The sequence below is a fragment of the Ranitomeya imitator genome, chromosome 1 (genome assembly GCF_032444005.1).
Source record: "Ranitomeya imitator isolate aRanImi1 chromosome 1, aRanImi1.pri, whole genome shotgun sequence".
Classification (NCBI taxonomy): domain Eukaryota; kingdom Metazoa; phylum Chordata; class Amphibia; order Anura; family Dendrobatidae; genus Ranitomeya; species Ranitomeya imitator.
In genome coordinates, this window is record NC_091282.1 from 831,618,812 (window position 1) to 831,642,140 (window position 23,329).

The 23,329-nt window shown below is 43.1% G+C and overlaps 1 protein-coding gene across 2 annotated transcripts in view; it reads left to right on the top strand.

Annotated features, from left to right (window-relative positions):
• DOT1L (DOT1 like histone lysine methyltransferase) overlaps positions 1-20,333 on the top strand; it is a 190,943-nt gene extending 170,610 nt beyond the window's left edge. The window contains exons 26-28 of one of the 2 annotated variants that reach the window (XM_069740605.1): positions 11,390-11,460; positions 11,579-12,205; positions 18,340-20,333. In XM_069740605.1, coding sequence (XP_069596706.1) covers positions 11,390-11,460; positions 11,579-12,205; positions 18,340-18,347 — 706 coding nt within the window. In that variant the 3' untranslated portion in view covers positions 18,348-20,333. The remainder of the gene's footprint in view (positions 1-11,389; positions 11,461-11,578; positions 12,206-18,339) is intronic. The other variant, XM_069740606.1, reaches the window with a different exon arrangement.
• Positions 20,334-23,329: the final 2,996 nt, after the last annotated feature.

Below are 23,329 nucleotides of genomic sequence, written 5' to 3' on the forward strand. Positions count from 1 at the left end.
GTAATCACACACGGAACGGTATAAAAAAAAAAAAAATCCTGAATTGCTTTTTTTTGTTCATTTTATCTCCCAGAAATCTGAATAGAAAGCGATCAAAAGTCATGTGCCCAAAAATGGTAGCAATAAAAAAGCCAACTCGTCCTTCAAAAAACAAGCCCTCACATGACTGTCAGCCGAAATATGGAAAAATTAGAGCTATTTAAATATGGTAATGCAAAAAAAAGCGTCTTTTAGTATTTAAGAGCAGCCAAGCAAAAATAATATAAATCTGTTATCAATGTAATCTCACTGACCAGAAAAAGTTATCTAATCAGTTATACCACACAAGGAATGGCGTAAAAAAAAAAAAACTATTCTTCACATCCTGTTGATTTTTTTTTTTTATTCTGCTTCCCAAAGATCACAGTAAGGCTCGGTGCACATTTGTCCTGTCCTGAGCGCTTATACCAGGGTTTCCTTGAAAATCTCTGAAATACGTGATAGTCGGGACCCCCCCCCCCCTTCTGAGCCCCAGTGTGTCTAAACCACATTTAGCGCCCACATGTTTGGCATTTCTGTAGTGGTGAGAGCCTGTCTAATTTACAGGTGCGTGTCTCCAGAAGCCTGAGATGGTGATAATGCACTGTTCACTGCAAAGTACTGGTCACTACAACGGCAGTTTGCAATTTTCTCTCGGCAACATCCACTGCTGCTTGTTTCTGGATAACACCCATGGAGTCAAAATCATCACTAGACCTGTAGATAAATTCCCAAAGGGGTATAATTTCCGAAACGGGGTCCATTTGAGGGGGGATTCTGTTTTTCTATCACTTAGGGGCTCTGTATATGGAGTCTGCAAACTATTCTAGGAAAATCTGCGCTCCAGGAAGCAAATAGCGCTTTGTTCCCATGTCTCGCCGTGTGGCTAAGTAGTAGTAGTACGTACAGCCACATTTGGGGTATTTCTACATTCAGAAGAAATTGTGGGAAATCTTGGTGCCGTTTTTACCCATTTCCCAATGTGAAAATGTTAAAAACTTGGGGATAACACAATCTTGGTGGTTAAATATTTAAATTGTTTTTTCTTTATCGCTTCATTGGGGGACACAGGTAACCATGGGTGTATGCTGCTGTCGCTAGGAGGCTGACACTATGCAAAAAAAGGAAACTAGGTCCTCCTCCGTAGTACACACCCACCGACAGGCACAAAGTACCTCAGTTTAAGCTTCGTGTCTGTAGGAGGCAGACCTGGATCTGATCCCAGATCCGTCTTTTCCTTTTCAGGTCACCTCTTGTGTTTTAATTAATCTTTTCCCTTTGTCTTTCAGGTTCTTCAGGGTAACAGGGTGTAATGTCTCACCCTGTTATCCCACACTTATGCGACCGAGAGAGCAGTGTGGTATCACCCACATCGCCCACTCTCGGACCCGCAGGCAGGACTTTATCCCCTGTCACCTTTACGGGTGTTTCAGGGTGATAACTGGTGGCCAGTCCTTGCCTTTTCCCCTCCTCACCCCTTACCTCGGAGAGGGCTGAGAGGAAGACTGTGGTCACCAGCGGTGACCTCCCCCCTTCTTGTAAGGGGTTGATGCGGTCTTCTGCACCGTCTGGAGACGGTGCAGGAAGGAGGATCCCAGTTTCCAGTCAGCCTCACCCCCCCTTAGGGCTCCTGATGTGATCCTCGTCAGTGAAGAGGGATTCGGGACTCACCTTTTACAGGTATGTCCCTTTCTCTATCCCCGGCAGCTACCCGCCTGCCTCACCGTTTACCCACGAGAACGCTGCACAGAACATGATGTCACTGAATGACATCGGCCATCTTTTCTTCGTTAACGCCCCCCGCATTAAGCGCGTGTATTTATCGCGCGCTTTCCTCCCTATCAAGGGGCCTTTTCTCCCTTCGCGGTGCACTCCTTTGGCAGCACAGCCAATAGGAAGGACTCCTCACTAGGACCTTTGTTAATGCCGTTTCCGAACCTGTCACTGCGGGTGCCGAGACTTCGCATAATTCCATGTCCTTTGTTAATTTAGCCCCCGGCTTTGGGCCCCTACTACCTGATACCGTCAGACGTGGCCAACTTTCATACCGGACCTGGACCTTGGTTAATGCCATTTTCCGGTCCTGTCATTGCGGGCGCCGAGGCTTCGCATAATTACATGTCCTCTGTTAATTTAGCCCCCGGCTTTGGGGCCTTCTCCCGGACTCTGTGTAGCCATGTCCAATTACTGGGTCCCCGGCCAATAAGCGGTTGCCCTCCGCTTAGCTACACCCCCTTACTGGACTCTCGGCTAACTAGGGCATGCCGTATGCTGAGGCCCTAGTAGAAAATGTTTCAGCACAACCTACTAGGGAGGTGCACAAATATTGGTTCCCAAACCTTAATACATGAAATAATTTATAATTGGCACACTCCAGAAATGTGATGCAAAGGGGAATATTTAATGTACATACAATAGTTACAAACGTTTCGGTCCGCGTGGACCTTCATCAGTGTACTAAGTATATAGCTGAGGTGGTGTGAACCATATAGAGGGCCCCAATAAGAGTTTAGCTTGCATCAACTGAATAGTGTTGAGGGAAAGACACTAGAGGATGTCGCAGTCCAGCAGTTGTAGGGAAACGCGCAATGGACTACGTGCAGCTACGCGGTCTACTTGCGGTGGACACTGCGTAGCTGCACGTAGTCCATTGCGCGTTTCCCTACAACTGCTGGACTGCGACATCCTTTAGTGTCTTTTCCTCAACACTATTCAGTTGATGCAAGCTAAACTCTTATTGGGGCCCTCTATATGGTTCACACCACCTCAGCTATATACTTAGTACACTGATGAAGGTCCACACGGACCGAAACGTTTGTAACTATTGTATGTACATTAAATATTCCCCATTGCATCACATTTCTGGAGTGTGCCAATTATAAATTATTTCACGTATGCTGAGGCCCTGTCTCCTGGCCTATGAGAGAGTGTGTCTTTTTCTCTATCCCTTTCTCCCGAGACACGCCCCCCGCAGGGGGGACATAGTGTGTCTGTCTGCAAATGTGTGAAGATCCGAAACCGTATGAAGATTCGTGCAGTCACCATCGTATTCCAAAGAACACAACAGGCGTCCACACTGGATCTGGAGGACACTGCAGCCTGAGCAGGACAGCGCCGTCTGTTATCAGGTAGGACCAGCCCAGGCTGGTTAATTTCTCTCTTCATAAGGGCTTGGCTCTCTCTAGCTTTAGCCCTATTCTATCACTTATGCCCAATCTCAGGGAGGCCCATTCCTGTCCCTATAATCCGCGACGCCTGTGCCATCTGTAAAACAGAAGTGGCATTCAGAGAAACCCTCCAATGCTCGGGACTAGAGCACTCCCCTCCCTCCGGAGTGGGCTTTTGCCATGTCACAGTCAGTCTCAGATCTGACTAGAGTCCCACAGTCCCTGGTCCAGGTCCTGGAACGACATCTACATTAGTCTTCTGCCACCAGTGCTCCGAACACCCCTCACGGTGATTCACACGGACCTGACCACGACCTTCACAGGGACAAATCGGGTATAAAGCAAAGGAACCTGCGGGCCCCTCTACCTTCTCCTGGATGCACTCCTCATCTCATGCCCCTCCTCAAAGGCGGCTTTTGGTTCGGATATGGATTCCCAGTCGCAGTCTGAGTTCGGTACGGACCAGACCTGGAAGATGCAAGATATGCTCAATAGCCTCATCTTGGAAGATTACTAAAATTCTGAACCTAAGGGAGGATGAGGCACCTGCTCAGGAGCACTCCGTTACTTTCAAATGGGTAAAATGTCCTTCCCGGAGTTTTCCCTAATCACAGGGAAGTTGTCATGATTATGTCTAAACACTGGGAACACCCTGAGAAGCGCTTCCTGGATAGGAAGACGCTACACATTAAATGGGCAGAATCCCTAATGTGGATCCGCCGGCTTCTCGCCTGTCCTCCAAGACAGCCTTATCTTTACGGATCAGTGTATCGCTTACGGATTCTTCAGACGGACAGATTGAATCCTTGGCTAAGTCAGCCGGATCTGGCAGATCAGATTACCATGCCGGCATATCTCTTGTGATTGCTCCCTTTTGATGTGGCTGGTTCATCCACCACGGCTACCAGCAACATCATTGCTAAACGCCGCATTCTCTGGCTTCACTGGCTTTGCTTTCCAAGGCTGTAGACCTTTTGGATCCAAACTGGGTCAAATATTTTCGGATGCCACTGGAGGGAAAAGCAGCTCCCTTTCCCGGTCCAAATTTAAATGTACTTTTAATAGGAAAAGGTTGCTTCATTCTTGAGAGAGATAGCCGCCTCGGCTGCCAGCACCATATTGCTATATGCCACATTCTCTGGCCTCACTGGCTTTGCCTTCCAAAGTTCTAGTGACTAGCCCTTTTGGATCCAGGCTGGATCAAATAATTTCGGATGCCACTGAAGGAAAAAGCACATTGCTTTCCCAGTCCATGTCTAAATGTCGATAAAAGGAGAAATTATCCAGCTGAAGGTGGAGGAGGTTCACACATTGTGAGACTTTATTAGACAACTGAAGCGATAAATCGTTCTTTAAAAAAGTCTTTGCATAGCAAACACCTGGCACACCAGTAGCGATCCTCCCTACTGGTGTGCCAGGTGTTTGCTATGCAAAGATTTTTTTAAAGAACGATTTATCGCTTCAGTTGTCTAATAAAGTCTCACAAAGTGTGAACCTCCTCCGCCTTCAGCTGGATAATTTCTCCTCTTACCTCCATTCGCTGTGGGCACTCACCCCTATCCGTGCTGGGCGTTGGCAAGTCTGGGGATTCCTTCTAAGACCGGTAAGCTGACTACTTTTTTTTTTTTTTTTTCCCTTCATTATGTCTAAATGTCCTTTTAATAGGAAAGGTTGCTGCAATCCCGAGAGAGATAGCGACTTTCGGCTACAAAATCGACTTTTCTTCTCCAGAAAGAAGTTTCCTTCTGTTTTCGCCCATCAAGACATGCATCGCAGGCTCCAGGAGTTCTTCAGGCTGTCCTTTACCTACCACGCACAGGAGTGATCACACCCGTTCCCAGGAACGTACACTTTAGACTGACCGCTCCCTCCCTTTTTGGACCTCGAGCGGTTTACCTGAGTCGTTCGGTTCTGTCTTTTCAGCTATGGTCTGCGATCCAGGAGGGTCTCTATCAGTTCTCGGCCCTTCCTTTCGACCTAGCCTCTGCTTCCAGACTATTCACGTCATGGCAGCAGTCAAGGATATCCTTCTCTCCAAGGGGTTTTTTCATATTTCCATACTTGAACGATCTTCTGTTCAAGGAGCTGTCCCGCCGAGACTGCAACCAGAGTCTTCAGTTTACTCTAGATATCCTGGTCCATCTCGGCTAGATTATAAACAGAGAGAAGTTCTCCCTCACCTTTGCTCAAAGCCTGGGTATTCTAGGTGTAAGGTTCGATACGACCCAAGCCCGTGTCTTCTTTCCAAAGGAGATGGTTTTCATTACTGTGCCAAGGGTTCCGTACTCTAAAGTGACAAGCTTCTCTGATACGGTCCTGCATATGAGTTCTAGGAGAAAGAGATTGTCTCCACGGAAGCCGTTCCTTTTGCCCAGTTCCATGCCCGTCCTCTTCAGTTGGCCCTCTCCCCGGATGATCCCGTGCTTCAGTCCATCACCTGGTGACACTGTCGGCATTAGTCCTATGAAGGAAGTCTTTCCTTCCTCTCTGGTGGCAGGTCTTCGCCACTGACACCAGTCTCCTCCAGGGCCACTGGAATGTCAAGCTCCTGGAGATCAGGGAAATTTTCTTTGCTCTTTACCACTGGCATTCTCCCTTTCCGAGCCAGCCGGTCTCCACACAGACAACTTACATAAATTGTCAAGGCGGAACTCGCAGCAAACAGGTTAAGTTAGAGGTAACAAGAATTCGGCGATGGGCAGAAAGTCACGTTTCTGCCATATCAGCCGTGCACTTTCCGACAGTAGAAAATCTGACAACCGATTTTCTGAGCCATCAGGGTCCCACTTGGGCGGGTGCTTGCTCAGCTCCCTGTCTTCATCCAAATATGCTGACATAGGGCTCTACAGACGTCGGCCTCATGGCGTCTCAGATAAACCACGAGGTTCGTAGCCAGGTCCCGGGACCAGCTACCCACCTATTTAGATGCCCTAGTAATATCGTGGTCACAATTTCAACTGTCTTATACTTTTTCATCTCACCCCTTGTCTCGAGAGTCGTGAAAAGGTTAAAGGAAGAAGGGGTCCCTATATTCCTGATAGCTTCGGACTGGCGAACAAGGGCCCAGCGAACATGTTCATGGACGTTCCCTGGAAGCTTCCTGGCCGTCCAGATCCTCTCTCTCTCTCTCTCTCTCTCTCTCTCAAGGTTCCCTCTTCCTCCAGAGTTCATAGTCTGAGTTCAACAGCATGGCCGTTGAGGCCATAGACCTAGGGAGGCTGTTTTTTTCCCATTTGATCATTCAGGCCGTAATTGGGGCCAAGGAACCAGCATCCCGGTGTATCTACAGTACTACAAATACTGAAAAGCCTTCTAGTGGAGTATGGACTGGGGTTGGTCCCCATGTCCTTTTCTCTTTCTTTCATTCTCGGTTTTCTTCAAGGTGTGGCCCACCTGGCGCCTCCTTATTGTCTTCCAATAGATCCATGGGTTTTTTATCCTCGTCATTTACGCGCTGCAGCGCGCCACTGTTGAGTCCGTTCAAGACATCACTTTTTTTCTCTTGTCTGGGTCAGTTGTCTTCTTAGTTAAATTACGTCTATCAGGAGTTTCCGAGTTAGCGGCATTGTCCTGCCGTTCCCCGCCCCTGATTCTATATCAGGACAAGGTAGTTCTCAGGCCTGTTCCTCCCTTTCTACCCGAGGTGGCCTTTTCATTTCTCATTGATGAAGACTTTGTTCTTCCTTCTGTGTCTCTCCGGTCCATCCCCTGGAGACGTCCCTCTACAAGCTGGATTCCGTCACGGCTCTCCGAGTCTACTTTTCAAGCGTTGCTCCCTTTCGCCAATCTGATGTCCTGTTCGTCATCTCTGAAAGTTACCTTAATGGGCTCCTAGCTTTTAATTTCACTATTGACGTGATATATTCCGTGTTCAGGACAAACAGCCTCTTCCGGTGGTGCAGGCTCTTCCGTGGGTGAAGGCTCACTCCGCTCTGCGGTGGGGGGCCTCCTAGGTTTCTCGTTACCAGGTATTTGCTTCCAGTTTGTAAGACCGCAACCTGGTCATCTTTACCCTCTTTTGCGAGTTTTTGCGGGGTTCATACCCATGCCTCATCTGATGCAGGCCTGGGAAGGAATCTGCTGCAGGCGACGGGTTTCCACCGACCGACCTGAACTCATTTATTCCTTGGATCTTCCTGTTTCCCACCCTAGGGACTGCTTGCTTTGGGATGTCCCATTATTACCTGTGTCCCCAATGAAGCGATAAAGAAAGGAAATCTGTCACCTAATTTTGGCCCTATAAGCTTCAGCCACTGCTCTCAGGGGCTTATCTACAGCATTCTATAATGCTGTAGATAAGCCCCCGATGTAACCTGAAAGATAAGAAAAACAAGTTAGAATATACTCAACCAGGCGCGGTCTAGTGCGGTCCGGCGCCTCCCATCTTCATACGGTGTCGTCATCCTCATCTTTAGTTGCGGCTCCTGCACAGGCGTAATGATTTGCCCTTTTGATGGCAGAGCAAAGTACTGCAATGCGTAGGCGCCGGGCCTCTCTGACCTTTCCCGGTGCCTGCACGCTGCAGTACTTTGCTCTGCCCTCAACCGGGCACAGAATTACGCCTGTGAGGGAGCCGCGACAGTGGCAAGGAAGAGGGCAACATCCTATGAAGATGGGAGGTGCCAGACCTGTGACGCCCATCGGACCCAACACCCCCCCCCACCCCGATGAGTATAATCTAAAGGTACCTTCACACATAACGATATCGTTGCAACGTCACGCTTTTTGTGACGTAGCAACGATCTCGCTAACTATCTCCTTATGTGTGACGGCGACCAACGATCAGGCCCCTGCTGGGAGATCGTTGGTCGTTGGGGAATGAGTTTTTTGGTTGCTGATCACCCGCTGTCATCGCTGGGTCTGTGTGTGTGACGCCGATCCAGTGATGTGTTCACTTGTAACCAGGGTACAAGTCCCCCTGCAGCACCCGGGTAACCAGGGTAAACATCGGGTTACTAAGTGCAGGGCCGCAGTCAGCTTCCCGCACTGACTGTCAGCGCCGGCCGTAAAGCAGAGCACAGCGGTGACATCACCGCTGTGCTCTGCTTTAGGACCAGCACTGACACAGTCAGTGCGGGAAGCTGACTGCGGGGGACGTGACAGACATCGGAATGTGAGTATGTAGTGTTTTTTTTTTTTTTTTTTTTTTACTTTTACAATGGTAACCAGGGTAAATATCGGGTTACTAAGCGCGGCCCTGCACTTAGTAACCCGATGTTTACTCTGGTTACCCGTGTGCTGCAGGGGGACTTCGGCATCGTTGAAGACAGTTTCAACGGTGCCGAAGTCTTCCCCTGATCGTTGGTCGCTGGAGAGAGCTGTCTGTGTGATAGCTCCCCAGCGACCACACAATGACTTACCAACGATCACGGCCAGGTCGTATCGCTGGTCGCGATCGTTGGTAAGTCGTTTAGTGTAACGGTATCTTAACTTGTTTTTCTTATCTTTCAGGGGCATTACAGAATGCTGTAGATAAGCCCCTCATGGCGGTGGCCGAAGCTTATAGGGCCAAAATTAGGTGACAGATTCCCTTTAATTCCTGTGAAGCACCTGAAGGGATAATAAACTTCTTGAATGTGGTTTTGAGCACCTTGAGGGGTGCAGTTTTTAGAATGGTGTCACTTTTGGGTACTTTCTATCATATAGACCGCTCAAAGTCACTTCAAATGTGATGTGATCACTAGAAAAAATATGGTTTTGCAAATTTTGTTGTAAAAATAAATTGCTGGGAAACTTTTAACCCTTATAACTTCCTAAGATTTTTTTTTTCTATTTTTTAAATTGTGCTGATAATAATTAACATTTCCCAAATGTCTGCTTTGTGTGATATGACTCTCTGATTTAATGGCATAAAAATTAAGTTTGAAAATTACAAAATTTTACAATTTTTTGGCAAAATTTCCAATTTTTTTTCACAAATGTGTCATATCAAAGAAATTTTACCACTATTATGAAGTACAATAAGTCATGAAATAGCAGTCTCCGAATCAGTGGGATCCATTGAAGCGTCCAGAGCTAGGATCTCATAAATTGACAGTGGTCAGAATTGTAAAAATTGGCCTGGTCAGGAAGGTGATAACAGGCTTCGGGGTGAAGGGGTAAGGGTGCAGTCCTCAAAGTCCATTGCCAAAAAATTGGAGGCAGCATGTCCTCCATTGAAATCTTTGAAAATATTTATTCCATGGCCAAGACGTTTCGACTCACACTGTCCTTTTCTGATAAAATACAGTAGCTATGTGTGTGTGTGTGTCTGTATGTATGTATGTATGTATGTATATATATATATATATATATATATATATATATATATATATAATTATACACACATAGACGTAAAATGCACACATATGTATTAGTGTGTATGTTACATCTGCTTTTCTGTAATCTGGACAAACAATCAGTAGATTTGGCTTCCAGTACCATCTCTATGCTGACGACACCCAACTATACACTTCTTCTCCTGATCTCACGCCTGCCTTATTAGAAAACACCAGTGATTGTCTTACCGCTGTCTCTAGCATCATGTCCTCCCTCTATCTGAAACTAAACCTGTCAAAAACTGAACTCCTCGTGTTCTCTCCCTCTACTAACCTACCTTTGCCTGACATTGCCATCTCCGTTTGCGGTTCCACCATTACTCCAAAGCAACATGCCCGCTGCCTTGGGGTCATCCTTGATTCTGACCTTTCATTCACCCCCCACATCCGATCACTGGCTCGCTCTTCTTACCTGCATCTCAAAAACATTTCTAGAATTCGCCCTTTTCTTACTTTCGACTCTGCAAAAACTCTTACTGTTTCACTTATTCATTCTCGTCTGGACTATTGTAACTCTCTACTAATCGGCCTCCCTCTTGCCAAACTCTCCCCGCTCCAATCTGTCCTGAATGCTGCTGCCAGGATCATATTCCTCACCAACCGTTACACCGATGCCTCTACCTTGTGCCAGTCATTACACTGGTTACCCATCCACTCCAGAATCCAGTACAAAACTACTACCCTCATCCACAAAGCACTCCATGGCTCAGCACCACCCTACATCTCCTCCCTGGTATCAGTCTACCACCCTACCCGTGCCCTCCGCTCCGCTAATGACCTCAGGTTAGCATCCTCAATAATCAGAACCTCCCACTCCCGTCTCCAAGACTTTACACGTGCTGCGCCGATTCTTTGGAATGCACTACCTAGGATAATACGATTAATCCCCAATCCCCACAGTTTTAAGCGTGCCCTAAAAACTCATTTGTTCAGACTGGCCTACCGCCTCAATGCATTAACCTAACGATCCCTGTGTGGCCTATATTTAAAAAAAAAAAAAAAAAAAAAAAAAAAAAATTAATTAACTGGTTCATACAGCTTTACATGAACACCCAAGCCTTACACTATGGCTGGTCCGAATAACTATAGCAATTGTTACCATCCACCTCTCGTGTCTCCCCTTTTCCTCATAGTTTGTAAGCTTACGAGCAGGGCCCTCACTCCTCCTGGTATCTGTTTTGAACTGTATTTCTGTTATGCTGTAATGTCTATTGTATGTACAAGTCCCCTCTATAATTTGTAAAGCGCTGCGGAATATGTTGGCGCTATATAAATAAAAATTATTATTATTATTATATTATATTATTATAATCTGATCAGATTTGAGCACACCTCAGTGGCACTGTGACTCAGTAGACATTGTTATAGAAAAGGAAGAGCAGCATCCATACCAGGTGATGATTGTCCAAAAATAGTCTTTATTCTGCCATGGTAAAATAATTTTACCATGGCAGAATAAAGACTATTTTTGGACAATCATCACCTGGTATGGATGCTGCTCTTCCTTTTCTATATACGTTTTTGTCCGATTGGATCCTTGGACTTTGGAGCGTGCATCCCGTGTCTGAGTGCTGATGGTTGACTTCTTTGCACAGTTCAGTAGACATTGTTGTCCTGCACTCGCTTCCTCTGGATCACAAATTATACTGAATCCAGTGTGTTTTTATGTAAACAGCCTGCATTAATAAAAACATGGCAGATGGGCTCCATAGCACGCTGTGGATATGAAATTGTAGAATTCCCATTAGGAGGTGTACAGAATGTCGCACAGATACCATGTCTGAACACTGCCCGCATGCTCAGATCTTAGATGTCGTTGACAAAATGGCAGGTATGGATTTTGTGTTTCTAGAATAAATTGACTCCTCTTCGTTTCCCTCCATGTAGGACAGAAAGGAAGAGCTCCACTCTGAGTTTTGAGAATAAAGATTCCCCGCAGAAGAGTGAAGGGGAGAGAGGTTAGTGTTCTCATGACTTGACTGTTTTCATCAATGGCACTCTGTTCCAAATAATTACTAAGAAACATTTACCTCTTCCTCACATTATTCATCCTTCCTTTCACCTCCCCCACTTTAGGTCTACCGTATCCCAGCAGAAAATCCTCTTGTGAGAGTATAGGCAAATGGAAGTCTACCTTCTCCCCGATCTCTGATGTTGCTCCCAGCCGCACCCCTGACAGCTCTGCTTCACCCCCACGCTACAACACCCATTATCCCTCTGGAGATGGGGCCCGTCGAGGTTCCGGGGGTTCAAGCCCTGGGTCAGCTAGCAATCTGGAAATGGGCAAAACACCAGATGGAAATTTGTTCCTGAATAAAAAGTGCTCATCCGATGGTGGAAAGAGAGAGGAAAGGGGTCCATCTACAAGAGTCGATCGCTCCAGAGGTCCACGCAGTCGGGAAAGGGATGGGGAGGGCCGAGCAGGGACCAACTTATTTATGTCACAGGCAGCAGGTGTGCTACTGAATGGCAAGGGACCTGGCCCTAACCCTCTCCAGACACCACACCAGTTCTTGAGCAGCCTTACAGCCGGCTCCCAGCTCACACTGCAGAGTAGTCTCAATTCAGTGGCCAGCAGTTCGGTGCTGCAGTCTCTCTTCAGTTCCGTGCCTGTACATGTGTCTGGCCCAGCCAGCCGTTTAGCTAACTCCCATGGCATGGGCAGTTTTACATCTCCTGGAGTCACTGGCGGTACAGTAGGAGGTGAGTTACCCACTCCTCCCATCTGCAAATGAATATGAAAGTAGTGATTGTTCTTTAGCATGATGACCTTTGCGCTACTATGACATGTAAAAGTGTGACCTGATGCTACCTGTATTCTGCCTGTGAAGCGGCTATAGCCACCAACTAACTGAAACCTCGTGACAAATGCTAATTATATTCTGTGCAGTATACCAGACCTACCAAAATGACCGCTTCACCCTACAGTATTCAAGCAATATCTGCCACATGTGGCTGGCATAGAAGAAATGGAGCCTAATTTAGCCGGTGGCCCGAAACCCACAAAGAGCCCAACATGCCATATTTTTATTTCTTTGTAGATCTTGGGGCGTTTTCCATCTTATGGATTTGGAATGATTATTGTGCATATTAACCCTTTAAGGATGTGTTTTATCTTATTTAGGGCATACCATAATCTTTGTACCATAGGTTAAGTTAATCCTTTTTTTAGTTGTTTTAAGCGGTGGTGCTTTTAAAAAATATATATATGTTGAGTATCAGTTTTACTGACAGGCACCTTATACCGTACAGAAAGGCAAAGCTGTGGTAGATGTCGGAAGTCATGGCAGACCTATGTTTGGCCTTGGGCTACCATGACAACATGTAAGGGATTAAAGTGGTTACCCTATCGAGGACTTTTGTGACATATTGACAGGATATGCCCTAAATATGCAATATATGTGGGTCCTGCTGTTGGGACCATACCTATCTCAAGAATGGGGCACCCGTCGCACGCTGTCAGGAATAGCAGTGGCTGTGCATGTGCGACTCTCCATTAATCTCTATGTGAGCCCTGATGGTTGTAGAGCAAGCTTGTCTCAATTGTGGAGCTCCTATAGGAATTAATGAGAGATGTGCATGCGAAGCCACTGCTCTAAACATGTCTGCACACAATGGGGGCCCTTTCACATTAAGAATGAGTTCCACATAGATCGGACATTTCTGGCATATCCCATCATATCAGTCCTTAAGGAAGAACACCTCGTTATATGCATAGGATTGGAATTCTGTCTAATTCCGGCCATTACCCCAAGATTCCTGTTTGTATCAGTTGGCACCAATGAATAATTCTTTGTGCAGCTCCTGTGCCCTCACAATCACCCTGATGTAGTACTGCGACTGCTCTCTGGAAAGACATGGTTACCATCTCATCATTTCCTAATGGGCCAGAAGGTGTTTAATCAGTACTTGCGTTGTCATATTTTAATGTATGACTATAGAATTCCCATGAAGAGCATTATAGATGTTTTCCAGAATTCCTGATGTTTCCAGCCAGGTGTCTATGCTTTGTACAGTGTAGGAGTCTGCAGGCCAGGCTGTTTATCTCAGAGAACATTAACTAGGTAGAATATATGTCTGCTAAGATCCCTCACACTTGCAAATAAATTGGACGAGTGCAATCCAATCAAAATTCGGATTGCGCTCGGCCCGATGTTAAACTACAAGGCAGCTCACATCTGCGATTATTTTCCCATGCCGATTCAGCACGCGAAAACAATTGCACCACGCTGCTAGAATTTGATCGTACGCACCCTTACAAGTCTATGGGTGCAGGTGAAACATCGCACTGTACTCAAATATCACCCAAGTACAGCGTGATTCCCAGGTACAGCGGCAATGGAGGAGATGGAGAAATTCCTTTCTCTGTCTCCTCCGCACCTTTGCTGCTATTCTCTGATGCGAGAGGATGGGAGCACGGACACTTTGATCACACTCTCAGCAGAGCAGGAGCCGAGGGTCACCAGCATCTCGCATCCGATACTACAGGCTAGTGTGACTCCGGCCTTAGCCAGCTAAAGGATTGAGGCTAACCTTTTTATTTACATGCAGAAACCACTCACGAAATGCTGTCCAGAAATAATCACAGCGTCGGGAATCCAGAACTGGGGTGACCTGCTGAGGAACGGTTTCTTAAAGGGATATTCCGATTCCACTCGTTTCTGCATTGGGAAATGTGCTCAGTGATGTCATGTTTGTGCACATGTCCTGTCAGGTATCGCTAGCTTTGATGTCACCCGCCATGCTATCGCCCCAATGTGGAAGCAAGTGCAGTCAGAAACTTCCGACGCAGAATAGAGCAGGGCTGGAATATCCCTTTACATAGGATATACAGCTCTATTATTCTGTCAAAGCTTCATTATATTTTGAAAGCTGCCTACTCACATCCATAATGTAGTATATTTCAGTAATGTTTAATATAAATTGTACAAAATACATGCCCCGAAGGTTTTGGATTGTATAACTGATTCTGTATTTCAGAAATAATTATTTCAGCTTATATCCATTCACATATTTAGGTTGGTGGATGTATTTTATTGTATCTTTGTTTTTTTTTGTTAATATTTATTTGTTTTTTAAATGCATGTATTTTTTAGCTGAAAATCATTTTTGCGATGTGGTTTCTATTAACAATGTTGCACCCTTTTCCTTCTATAGCCACTGTTTTGCACTAACTGAGAACCATCCGGGAGGTCATTCTTCACGGGCCAGCTTGTTCTTCTGAGCTCCTCTCAGCCAATTTCTGACCACATCAAAGCTGAGCTGAACCTTGTGGGGTCATAAACTAGCTGAGATGAGCTCGGAATGAAGATTTGATCTATATAAATTGTCAGACAGCACTCGCTGACGTATTCCTTGTCACTACATTCTGCAGCCAGCAATACAGAGACCATAGAATGCAAACAGCTTTTTTTTTTTAAATCAATTTTTTTTTAAATTTTATAAAGATTAACCCATAGAGAAAAACAACAACAACAACCAGACAAACACTGGAGAAACACATCTTTCCACCCCCCAATCTTTAAACATTATTCATGCGTCATTTATATATCTTGGCTCTGCAAAACCAGAATAATTGGATGAACAAATACTTGAACATAGTAACAGTAGTCAAACCAATTAAATATATCTTGTGAAAACACTAATAACATTTTTATTCATTTTCAAAGAAGTTTAATTTGAGGCACCATATAAACACAGCTCAAAGCAAGTCGAGGTGAAATCTCCTCAATTCCCTAGATGTCGAACCAGAGCCATTAATCCATAGGCCCCATATCTTGTCAAATTAAGAGATCGCATCTCTTTTTAGGTATATGTCTTTTTCCAAATTTATCAATAAATTCTGATCATAGGCTCCTGATCAGCTATCCAGTTTTGGGCTATCAATTTTCTTGCCATATATAACATACGTGCAGCCGCATTTTGCAGTCATCAATAGACAGATCTTCAACATATCCCAATATACATACTAATGGTGTAAGCTCTACATCAACTGAATAAACCCTGTTAATCGTTGCTACAAAAGGACACCAAGTTAGGACAGTTCCACATCATATGAAACATCTGCTATGTTAGTTAGGACAGTAGGGACTTGACCGAAATCCTATATTAAAGGGAATCTGTCACCCCAAAATTGGCTTATAAACTAAGGCCACCGGCGTCAGGGGCTTATCTACAGCATTCTGTAATGTTGTAGATAAGCCCCCGATGTATCCTGAAAGATAAGCAAAAACTGTTATATTCTACTCACCCAGGGGTGGTCCCGATGCGGTTTGGGTCCAATGGGCGTCGTGGTCCTTGTCCGGCGCCTCCCATCTTCATACGATGTCATCCTTTTCTTCCTGCCACGGCTCCGGCGCAGGCGTACTTTGTCTGGCCCTGTTGAGGACAGAGTTAAGTACTGCAGTTCGCAGGCGCGGGGCCTCTCTGACCTTTCCCTGCGCACTGCAGTACTTTGCTCTGCCCTAAACAGGGCAGACAAAGTACGCCTGCGCCGGAGCCACGGCAGGAAGCAAGGAAGAGGACGTCATTGCATGAAGATGGGAGGTGCCGGACCCGGACTGTGACGCCCATCGGACCGCCCCTGGGTGAGTATAATCTAACCTCTTTTTCTCATCTTTCAGGATACATCAGGTTCTTATCTACAGCATTACAGAATGCTGTAGATAAGCCCCTGATGCCGGTGGTTTTGGGGTGACATTCCCTTTAAATAAGAATTGAGGTGTCCTGTATATCTGGTGTATCACATATATATGGGAGAAAACCGCATTTTAATGAGAAACTGTGAGGTGTCCAAAACCTTTTTCTACATCAGAAATGGGTATTTAAGCAATGTAGAGAAATACACACATCTCAAGATAATGGGATCCCTCTGGATTATTGCCTATTAGCTTGTGCTCAATAGACCTTCCAAACCCAACTTTGAAAAAGTCAGGGAAGCCATTTAAAATGTAAATCCCATCATCCTCTCCCTTCTTCCCTGTGCAAAAAATGTTTATCCTCCATACAATGCCTTCATTGTTTCTGCATTACGCTGCATTTCCAGCACAGAACTGCCAGTTGTGATATTTTACCAAAGACCAAACTAATAGAGCCACTTGGGTATGGTGGTAGATGTTTCGGAAAGGTTCTTAACCTTTATAAGTAAAGCCAGTAATCTTGGATATTTGAGAATACTCCTCTCATGCCCTTCTGTTGCTGGACTACTTTTTGTTCTTAGTTTTAAATGCAGTAAATTTCAAAATGTATCCAACATTTATCATTCATTGGATATAAATATATATATATATATATACTACAGACATTAAGGCATCTGAAGGTCTTGTATCATCAGTGGTTAAAGAAAACTAATGAAAAATATATATAAATATATATTATTTACTTGCCAAATGGTTTCATATTTTTGCTCTTGTGGCACAGATGTGGTTTCATGGTTTTAAAGGGGTTTGCAAACTTTGAAATGTACCTTTTTTATTAAAAAATCATCTCCAGCCTCAACATAAAGATGTTTATTTTTGTAGTTTACTGCTTGTTGCTTATGTTACCGACCACCTCTGCAGTCGATCAGTTGGCTGGTTTCCTAAACAAGAAGCGCACACTTTCAAGCTCTTTTTTATAGGACTTGTAAGCTCTCCTCTGAAGTTGGCCATATCGCTGGATTTAGCCAGCATCTGTGCCCCTTGTTATGCTTCTGAGGCAAAGGTACTAGTGATGAGCAAACGTGCTTGGATAAGGTGTTCTCCGAGCATGCTCAGGCGACAGTGTGTTTTCAGCATGCTCAAATGATTTGTTTGAGTCTCCACAGCTGTATGTCTCGCAGACACAACACATGAATGGTTGCCTGTTTGTGTGGCAATCCTTGTATTTGTTGCAGTTGTTGAACACTTGCGAGACCTACAGGTGCTGGAAATGCTAATATTCGAGCACGCCAAAGACGCTGTTAGCACCTGAGCATGCTCGGAGAACACCTTATCCAAGCACGTTCACTCATCACGAATGTGATGAGATATGCAGGTAGTTTGGACTAGCTGCTCAACCGTGCTGCTGGTCTGAACTGCTAGGCCATGTGCACATGTAAAATACTCATCGTCAGTATTTATGAGCCAAAACCAGGAGTGGAACAACCAGAGGAAAACTATAATAGAAACATATGCACCACTTCTGTATTTATCACCTACTTCTGGTTTTGGCTTACACATAGTGATGGAAAATGTGGAGCAAGTACTGAAGGTGTGAACGACTGAAATCTTCAGGAGCCCCCGGGCAGCTAGGAGGCACTCCTGATGACCCATGAAAATAACCCTTTACTAGGACACAAAAACAGAACTAAAATGTTTAACTTTTGAAGGGGGGAATGGTGTTCAGAAAACAACTTGGACTGCCTTGAAAACTACAAAAGAGCATTTTTGTTCCTAAATCAGATTGTCAGAGAAGAGCAGGTTGTCATGGATCCAATCTTCTCCTTGGCAGTCTGAATTGAACCTCTTTTGTATTTTTATTATTGGGGTGTAAGGTTAAGTTCACATCTCCAGCGGTCATCAAGCAAAAACAAACAAATCTGTTTTACTTGCAAGACAAAAAAACGGATGGCTATTTATCCATTTTCATAGATTTCAATAAAAAAAAAACAAAAAAAAAAAACGATCCCGTTACAATCTGTATTTTTTTTTCCTGTTGTAAATATAGTGGTCTGCTCAAATCATTTTATTTTTTTTTTCCTGCTACTGGATCCATTTCAAACCGCTGATCAGTGAGCGTGAACTTAGCCTTGTGCTGTTGGTTGGTGCTATGGAGTATGGCCATGTAAAGTTGTAATGTTTTGCCTCTGTCTTCCACAGGTATTTAAACGTCTACCTCAGTTGAATTCACCTATGCAAATACAGACCTGCTATTTTTTCTTTTTTTTTTTCTTTTTAACCTTAAAATAAAAAAAGGTGCTCATCAAAGTTTTGTGTGGGGAGAGATTTCCCCCGTATTCTTTTCTTTGTAGCTACCACTGGTTAAACTTCCAAAATCACTTAATCCTTTACTGAGCTCAGTGCCAGGACACACCATTGTTCCACTGTGAATGAAAACTCAACTGCAACATCCGGGAAAATGACAATTGTACTTTATTTATATTATATATATCATGTTTTGTAACTTTATTTTGTGCGTTATCTCTTGGAGGACGTAGCTCAAGAAATGAGCAGAAAATTGAAATGGCACATGGATTTTGGATGAACACGAGGGTTATGTCAGGGTGTCTGTCTTCCCTCGCAGAGTCAACTGGTGCTACACATAAGATTGTGCCTCGGTTATCTGGTGCTGATAAGTTGCGGTGCTCTTTGAACAGTACACACTGGGACTTGAGGTCCGATGTGTCAGTATAATGTGTGCTTAATTTATTAATGTCTAAATCTGTATAACCAAAGTACATTCTGTTCTTTTCCTAGTTTGATGACATATTCGATCTGCTCAGCGAAATGAGCTCTACTCCATTTTTTTTTTCTTTTTTTTGTGTGTCCACCCTTGCCCCTTCCTCCTATAAAATGATATGGCAGCTAATTGTGTGACTGTAAAATAGGAACTATTTATCACAGGTTATTAAGGCACAGTAGTGATGCTGTATTAAATATCCAACTGACCCTGCTATTTAAGTCTAAAGCGAGAGTTTAGATTTTGAAGATACCGTACTTGATTTTTTTGTTTTTCCTCCAACGTATAACTTAAGCTATAATTGCATATATTGTAAATGTGTGTGTATATTACATTTGTGTATAAGTACATATTTATATGTATATAGTCTTGCACATATATCAAATATCTTTATATGGTCCTAAATCTAGTACCCTTCCTAGAAGGACCTGTATTTGAGGCCAAACATAGTCTTTCATGGGTTAAGCAAGCTTGAACTTGGGTTAAATACCCCAACACGTCGTTGTAGTACTTACTTGGGGTACAGCATTACATCTTATGTCATATGGGGTAGGAGTCATTATTCCAGTATGTATTTCCTAATGAGGCAAAGGCTAAATTGTGTAGGTTGTTGGCCCCAGATTATGTAAGTATGTATCTACAGGAAAATCCAATGCAAGACAATACTCCAGATTACAAGGTAGGGACTGCATCTTCGTAGTCGCGATGCCCTATGGTGCTATGTCAAGTCATATGCAACAAGAAATGCACTCCCTGACCAGTCAACGATGCTGCCGTGTTCCACCATTGTTCTTGCGGTCTGACTTGTGTAAGAAATTGTGGCCTCTACAGAGTTTTATATGGAGGGTAGAGTTTAAGCTATTTTTCTGTTACCATAAAGTGGCCTGTGTATCGATTGGTATTCAGAGCCTTCCATTCCAAACTTGGATCTGCTGAGGAATATATATAGTTTTTACTTGCCTTAATAACCTGCTCCAAGCAACATTCTACAATTGTTCCTTGACCGAGTGTGATATATAAATATAATAAGGGTGCTTGGCAGTTTGTATAATAGATTTCAATTTGGTCTATTTTTTGTCTTGCATTAGAAGGATGTTAGACTTAACCAGATCTTTGTAAGAAACTCTTAAAGATTCCTTCTTGGTTAGTAATTATTTTGATACTTGCCCGTATGCCTTGTAAAATGTTTTCCCATCTTTTTTTCGAAATTGTTTATCTTCCTTTTTGTAGATTGTTCCTTTTGACATTTTGAAAAGTGATATTAAAAAAAAAAAAAAGGAAAAAAAATATCTTCCACCACAAATGTATTTTTATCTGTTTTGTGTCTTTAGAAAAAGATGTACATGAATTTCATCCAGAATGACCGATTTTTAATTTATGAAAGTGTATATAAATAAAACATGATATAAATTTCCATTTGGCTTTTGTGTTAGAAATTGGTGTGATATAGTGACTACTTCATCTTTGCTCATGTACGCTGTGTGTGTGTATATATAAATGATATACATGTGTGTGTATATTGTGTGTGTATGTGTATATATAAATGATATACATGTGTGTGTATATTATGTGTAAGTAGTGTGTGAGAATATACAGGTGCATCTCACAAAATTAGAATATCATCAAAAAGTTAATTTATTTTCAGTTCCTCAATACAAAAAGTGAAACTCAGATAGTCATTACAAACAGAGTGATCGAGTTCAAGTGTTTATTTCTGTTAATGTTGATGATAATGACTTTTGGGTTTTCATTAGCTGTAAGCCATAATCTCAGTAAATAAGAATACTTTATAACACCAGCTTGAAAAAATTATTTTAAAATCCGAAATGTTGGCCTACTGAAATGTATGTTCAGTAAATGCACTCAATACTTGGTCGGGGCTCATTTTGCATCAATTACTGCATTAATGCGGCGTGGCATGGAGGCGATCATCCTGTGGCACTGCTGAGGTGTTATGGAAGCCCAGGTTGCTTTGATAGCAGCCTTCAGCTCACCTGCATTGAGTTTGGTGTCGCTCAGAATTTTTTCAGTCTAGTGTTATAAAGTATTCTAATTTACTGAGATAACGACTTTTGAGTTTTCATTGGCTGTAAGCCATAATCATTAACTAAACACTTGAAATGCATCACACTGTAATGACTAATGTATGAGTTTCACGTTTCATATTGAAGAACTGCAATAAATTAACTTTTTGATTATCTAATTTTGTGTGTGTATATAGATGAGTACTCGTTATTTCCTTTTGAAATAGGTTGTCTTGTTTCAGCAACCTTTTTATATAAAAGCTTCAGTTTATAGCTTTGCAACAATCTGTAGTACATGGTTCATCTTGCTTCACACAGTAGGAAAAATAAGTGTCCACATAAGTCTCTAACTGTTTCGGTGAGCTAAAACTTGCATTATGGACCGAGCCTTACTTCTACAATAATGCATCTGTGTCCAATGTTTCAGAAGGCATACACCAAACATTATACACAGGCAGATCTATCCACCAGAGTTGCCCAATGTAAAGAAATGTATATCATGTTTTTTTTTGTTTGTTTTTTTTGCATTGGCTCTTTATATAGAACAGTGCCTGCACTTACCTATACAGTTGGACAGTATACTAGTGCATACTGACCAGACTTTAAGCCTCAGCATGTTGAATGGTCACCTATGGCGATGTTACAGTATATGTTGGGGAAAAACTCCCAATGTATATTGTAAGCTAGTTGCACAGATGCAATGACTACCTAGCCTAACACTGTTTCGCCAAATACTTCCACACACCACCCATTAAACAAGGATACATGCAATGTAGAAAACAAAGGCTGTGGCTGTGTGCTTCCACTCTTCTACCTGGTTTGTTAATAGCAATCTCAGTTTTTTCTTCAGTTGCTTCATGACCGCAGGTCCTGATGACTAATAAAAAGCCAATGTGCATTTGTTGGTCAAAGTTGAATTAAAAATGCTCGGAACATTTTAAAGCACATGTAGCCTGAGGCCCGACCCAGGTTTCGCTTTCCTGTGACTTCTTCCGGGGCTTTGTACCAGTTGATATAAATATTGGACTGCCCACTCCTCAAACAGGAAAAAAAAAACAGCAATATGAAAATTCTGAAAACTATCCCTTATTGGTTTAATCAAATACCAGTCCCATGTCTGGTCTATATAACATATTTCTAGTTTTATTTTCAGACCGAGGCCATGCATAACCGCATTCATCATTAATCAATATCTGAAGATGGAGACAGAAGATGGGAATTCCTGAAGCATCCTTTTCTATTGTTTGCATGTCTATATGTACATGTGAAAACATGCACACTATAAAGGCACCACCTCTCACAATATTTGCAGGTGGAGCGATTCTCAAATGGCTTAACATTATTTAGGAAAAAAAATTTTTTTCTATCAACAGTTTATTTATCCTAGGAAAGCAAGCACTAAAATAAGGTTGTTAACCCTCAGACTATTAATACATTTAAATATCTACTGAACAAAACTGCAAGAAAATACTCCAGATGACAAAGTGGCAACTGCATCTTCCTAGTAGTGCTTCCCTATAATATGAAGTACAAATGCTGTGTGCTCGTTCACAACAAAGTTTTATGCGGTAAAATGTACATCTTGCCAAATGTAACCAGTGCTTGTGTATATAGATTAGGGTGCAGCAGCACTGACTGTGCTTCCTCCTCTGGACCCAGTGAATGTGATCACTGTATGCAGGCAGGAGGCTGAAATTCCCCTGTACCTGGGGTTAATATCGAAGAGAAGAGAAAATCAGGAATAAAATGTACTTATTAATGTTAAAATGCCCCCCAAAAGTATTTTAAGATTTTGTGGGTATTTTGTGGGTACATTTGTTTAAAATGAAAAAAAGTCAATGCAAAAATAACATAGAAAAACAAGCATAAATAAAACTAGACTAAAATAATGTACTGCCAGTCTGAATCTGTTTTTAGGCCCACACCCATTGAAGAAAAAATATTTACAATATATAAAAATACAACGTGAAATATTTCTAGTGGCCTTTTGTGGTCAATAAAAAAATAAAAGTAAGACAAGTTTCCTATTTATCTTTACATTTTTGCCTATAGCAATGGAAAAAACTAGGCTGTGAACATGACTAAAATTAAGCCTCATGTACTACAAAAAAAGCCTTTTTTTTTTTTAAAGCCGTTAAATGCGCGTGTATGATAAAACCTGAAAATGTGCCTGGTCAGAAAGGTTTGAAATGGCCCGTTCGTAAGCTTGTTAAAGAGTAACTAAACTTTAATTTTTTTTTTGTTTTGTTTTTCCAATTTTGTAGCATGGAAAGTTATGAAACTTTGCATATCTCCTTTAAAGGGGTTGTCCAGTCCAAATTGATAAGTCTGCAGTCACTGTGTGTGTGTATACACTTGTATAGAGCGAGGCTGTACCCCAACTAGT